The sequence below is a fragment of the Physella acuta genome, unplaced genomic scaffold, assembly GCF_028476545.2.
Source record: "Physella acuta isolate Inbredline_101_S28 unplaced genomic scaffold, ASM2847654v3 ptg001841l, whole genome shotgun sequence".
In the NCBI taxonomy this organism is placed as follows: domain Eukaryota; kingdom Metazoa; phylum Mollusca; class Gastropoda; family Physidae; genus Physella; species Physella acuta.
Window position 1 is genome coordinate 42908 of NW_026733350.1, and position 5737 is coordinate 48644.

The window sequence follows — 5737 nt, forward strand, 5'->3', positions numbered from 1 at the left end:
ACAGATGCAAATGTTTATGTTAAATGGTAATTTATGGTGAAACAATTGTTGACTTTGTTAACTGTTGACGTTGAGGTGTTAAGTAGTATTTATAGATATTTAATTATGACCTTGACCTATATTTCCTTATATATTTTTGGAAAAACACATTTTGTTATTAAGTTTTCATAATTAATCTAACTGAAGGATTTAATACTATTGAAAATTAAACTAAATTTACCAGCACGTGATATTAAAATTATAACAGACCAGAAATATAACAATGGTCACGATTTAGGTGAAAAGATTCAGTAATGGGGGTTGGTTAACAACATATGGAAATACTGTTCAACTCTAATCATAAATGGAAGCTCAATCTACATATCAGAAATGTGAATTAGCTGTGTAAGCCTACTGTTGTCATGCCCCAATAATATTCCCCTCCAAAGGTTCCCCATACCAGTCCTACTTTGTTAACTTTTAAGCGACTTTTTAAGGATATTGCTGGTGCTAGATTGGAAGATATTCGGATAGTGAGGTGCATAAATGGATGAGAACCATGAACACTCAATATAGGCCCCAGAGACGGATCCGAGCCCTAGAAATGAGATGTATGTCTTAAAATGTATGCCCGTTGGGGGGGGATGATCGAGAGGGTAACAAAAGAGAAGATGGCTGGATGACATCTGGGACTGGACCGGAACGTCTTTTGCAAATTCACTGAGGGCAGAGTTTCTTCCATGCATCACTTCGATAACCATCTACTGCCCCCCCCCCCCCCTCAGAGGATCCGATAGATGGCAAGGCATTGGGGAAGAGGCAACCGTGGTACCCCAACCACCGTCCGACAGATGTAGAGGTAGATAGGATAGCTGCTCTACACAATGTAATTATCTGAAAATATTAAAACGTTTGATATAATGGGGTTCAATATCATGATTGTAAATGTATATATCAGAATAACAACTTAGGTTTGGTGTTTTGCAAAGCCATATACCATCAGACATTAAATTGAAAATGACAGACTTTGTGGACAATTGTATCATTTGTGATAATGTGTGCGTAATTTGAAGTGCCAGCCACAGCTTTAGTTATTTCCAAGTGATATTCACTTTGATGGATACTGGATTGAAAAAAACTAGACGTTTGGACATAATTTCTGCATTTTAGACCATGGTATGGCTAACGCAATTTAACAGATTTGGTATTTTTAGCTGTCCTAAACGTGGCGTACGAGGGAGGAGGGGGTTGCGGACCGCACCGGGTAACACCATTTAAGGGGGTGACACCAAGGCAAAAAATAGCAAAATATATACTGAAAAATGATAATTTCACTTAATAAAATGATTAATTAGAATGAATTCAATAGTTTGTTAAGAGCAAAGTGGACAAATCCCGACACGAATGGATAGTAGGTGGGGGGGGGGGGGGTTGACACCATGACGTAAACCTGCTGATGATAAATAAAGCATGCAACATCAGCTGAAATTAACACCGAATATAGATACAAATCGTTAGTATTATCTGAGCACAATTTAAAGTAATCACCGTGGGGGTGACGGTGAGGGGGGGGGGGGGAGTCACATCAACTCAACGTTGCAATATATATGCCTGAGAAAAACGGGTAGTTGAGAATAGTAATAAGCTATGTTAATCCATGTATGAAAAAATATTTGAATACATATGCACATACGTATATGAAATATATACATATATATATATATATATATATATATATATATATATATATATATATATATATATATATATATATATATATATATATATATATATATTTCTTACGGGGACGACACCATTAGGTGCCGCACCGGGTGACACCTGACCTCGCTACGCCACTGGTCCTTAACAATGTAATCATTGGTCTAACAATACAAACTCAGTTTACAGCTTAATTTTCACGCGATTAGCCGTATTTCGTGATTTTAAAAAATGTGCAATATATTTACATGGGGCCGTTCGTTGGTAGCGTTTCGTTTATGGGACGTTTTTAAAAAAAAATCGATATTTTTAAAAAAAAATGATTTTTTTAAAGAATCCATAGTCATTCCTTAATTCAGTGCCCAAAAGCTAAGCCATGTCCAAAAATTATAAAATTGTGAGACCTTGGGATAATATGTGCTAATGACAAAACCATAAAAGAACAATAAATAAACCGGGAGTGATCTCCCCTAAACTATCTCGAATATTCTTATATAAAACAACAGGGGATGAGAACTCGGGATATAGACATGATTTTTAATCCATTTTAAATACTTAAACTTTTTAAAAATAGAATAAAATCTCGTAGAAAAAAGAATTGCACACCAAGTGAACGCAAAATAAAATGTGCATAATAGTGCGGAATATTATTAGTACTTTATAAATTTACATTAGTTTTTTTGAGAAATCGGAAATAGCGTAAATTACTACTTCCGGTCAACGGAAATTACTCAAAATTTGATATAAAGCAGAAAAGAGAATTATATTTTTTACTTATATGTGAAATTTCACTTATATATCTGAAATAGTACTCACGTTATAGGCTTTTGAAAAATTTAAAGTAGAATAAGTGCCACTTCCGGTTATCGGAAATCGTTGAAAAGTTGAAACGGATCTACAAATTTAATATAATTTTTATATTTGAAATTTCATCAACCTAGCTCTAACGGTACTCAATTTAACGTGTTTACAGACACACATACATACACACACACACACACACACACACACACACACACTTATACGGACAAGATTGCAAAATTAAGTTTTTCTGACTCAGGGAGGTGTAAAACGTCGAGATTTGCAAAAATCTCGATTTTTTTTTTGCACGATTACAATACTTTCCCTATATTTCATATACACGTGAAAGTAAAAATGGATTTAGAATATTGTCTATATCCCGAGTTGCCATCCCCCGCAGGCAGTGTTATATAAGAATACTAGTCGTCCCGGCCAGGCCCTGCACTGGCATATCTGAAAAACGTATCTGTAAAGTACCATAACTTGTGTGTTTAGTAATCAGCATTTACCCGGCATTGCCCACCCTAACCATAACAACCCAAAACACACAAAAAATGCAAACATAACATTAATACAAAACAAACAAAAACACAAATGAAAACACAAAAACAAATGCAAGACAAACCCAACCACAAACACAAAGAAAACACTAACGCAAACAAAAAAAGAAAACGAAACAAATCCAAACGCAAAGACAAACCCAACCACAACCAAACAAAACCAAAACACACCAAAACAAAACAACGCAAACATAACACAAACACAAGTACAAACAAAAACGAAAGCACAAAAATAAACACAAACAAAAAAACAAACACAACTGCAAACTCAAAGAAAACACTAACGCAAAGAAAAAAGCAAACGAAAACAAACCCAAACTAAAATCCAAACGCAAACACAACCACAAACGCAAACCCAAACTCAAACACAACGGAAACACAAACGCAAAGATAAACTCAAAGTGTCCATAGTCTAGCACGGGGCGCCAAATCTCACCATGACGACGTGCGGCGTAACCGCCTGATTCAAGTAAGTAAACGACTATAGTACCCAACTGATTAATAGTCTTTTGAACTCACTTACGCTAACGTAGGTACCACGGGAAGGCCCGGGGCGCCAAATAGCACCCTGTCGGGGTGCCGGAGGACGCCCGGATTTGATTAACTTAAAGATTATAGTAACCTTTCTTATCCACGGTCGATCGCACTGTTTAAAACGAAATTTTTCAGCATAGCGCTCACATGATAGCCCAGGGCGCCAAATCAAACCGTGCAGGGGCGCCGGCGGACGTGCCTCTTTCAATTTAGTGAACAATTATAATACTCTAAGCTTACCCGTAAACGGAAAGAAATAAACATATAGGTTTTGTAGGAACTGGCTTATTAAATGTTATTGATTTAAAAAAAAATAATTAGTAAACAGTATGTTTAGTGTATAGAATAAACAAAAGGCAGTATTAAAAATACCTACAACATTGCACTTAATCAATCCCCGCTAATTATGTAATAATTGTTTTCCTAACACCAAAACAAAGTAATAAAAAGTATATTCTTTTCCACTAATGCAATGTTTTATAAAGGGAAGTAATTGTGTTTTCCTAATTTATCAAAGGGAAGTAAGTGCTAAAGGACTAAATATAAATAATTTTCAGACATAATTAGAATTTTTGTAAAAAATGATATTTTTAAAATTGTTTTTAATGAACATGCCGACAATTATTACTATCAGTTTGAAAAATGAAAATTATTTCCCAACACTTTCAGTATTAATTTTTTAAACCATGCATTTAGACCATGAGCGCTTTAATAATCTAACACTTGACTCCGTGAAAGTATCAATTTTTTTCGTTTTTTGTGATATTCCATTGTAATCCTCGATTACAAACATTTTACATACAAACATACAGAGTTAGGGTTAGGGTTAGGGTTAGGGTTAGGGTTAGGGTTAGGGTTAGGGTTAGGGTTAGTCGATAAAAAATAACAAAATGGCTGACGCTACTGTTAGTGTACGGGCTCATTGCAAACTGTTACTGCATGCTGCTAAATATCCCCACAGCTCAGTAAATGGCATTTTATTGGCGGAGGATAACAAAAATAAAGATCTGACTAAATCACTACGTTATGTTGACTGCGTTCCTCTATTCCATGTGTCATTAGGTTTAGCACCCATGTTAGAAATCGCTCTTTTGCACGTTGATGCTTACTGTAAAAGTAAAGGATTGGTTATTGCTGGATATTATCAGGCAAATGAAAATTTGAATGAAAATGAAATGAATCATGTTTCTAAGACAGTGGGCACGAAAGTTCAGGAGAATTTCCATGATGCTTGTGTCCTAATTGACAACAGGAAAGTAAAACCAGAAACTGTTTCCCAGCCATATAAAGTGTTTGCTCATAAAGAAAACGGATGGAAAGAAATAGAAAAGAAGAGCTCCTCAACAGAAGATGAGTTACAAAAAGAACAATGCCTCTACACCCTACTCAAGTCTGGAGCACAGCGACATGTAAAAGATTTTGACAACCATTTAGATGATGTTCGGAATGATTGGAGGAACTTGGAACTTAATGATATGATTGCTCGGTGTATATAACATTGCATCCATTCAGTCATGCAAATTTCATTTTGTAAGATATTAAAATAACCTTTGCATGTAAGTGGCCAGTGAGAGCTGTGAATGTCATAATTTAAAAAGGTGATTGCTTGTCTGTACATGAGTGTTACATTAAGACTATTGTTAGTATAAGGAAGAACTCATTCTAAGTGTAATGCTTGTGTTTAACAAGTCTGTATGATGCTAGCATACCTCTTTTTGTTATAAAATTTATTATATTCAGAATAAAGAATTGTTAAGTGTTATTATTGATGGTTATCACATTTTCTTAAAATCTCTGTATGCAAACTTTATAGACACATTTCTTTTTCTCATAAACAAAAAGCATTTAATGTTTTGTAAAATTTTGGTTGGTTAAGAAAATTGAAGACACTTTTTTTCCCAAGTGTTTAAAGTAAAGTTTTAATATACAACTGTAATAAATGGTGGGGACCACTTAAATTAAAAAAAAAAACATTTATGAAAGAATGTTTACATTCTTTTGTGGACCTATAAAAATGGAAATCACATCATCAGAAAAGTGACACATAGCATTACAAAAGATTAATTATTAATATTTATTTATTTCTGTTGTTTATGTTCTATGGACCTTCTAATGTGATCATGCATTTACTTTTATAAATATTG

General features: G+C 34.4%; 1 protein-coding gene across 1 annotated transcript; it reads left to right on the forward strand.

Moving 5' to 3' along the window:
• Positions 1 to 4469: 4469 nt before the first annotated feature.
• On the forward strand, positions 4470 to 5520 carry LOC131930766 (ER membrane protein complex subunit 8). Its single transcript, XM_059287375.1, has one exon. It carries the CDS (start codon positions 4484 to 4486, stop codon positions 5087 to 5089), a length of 606 nt encoding a protein of 201 aa, XP_059143358.1. The 5' UTR covers positions 4470 to 4483; the 3' UTR covers positions 5090 to 5520.
• Positions 5521 to 5737: the final 217 nt, after the last annotated feature.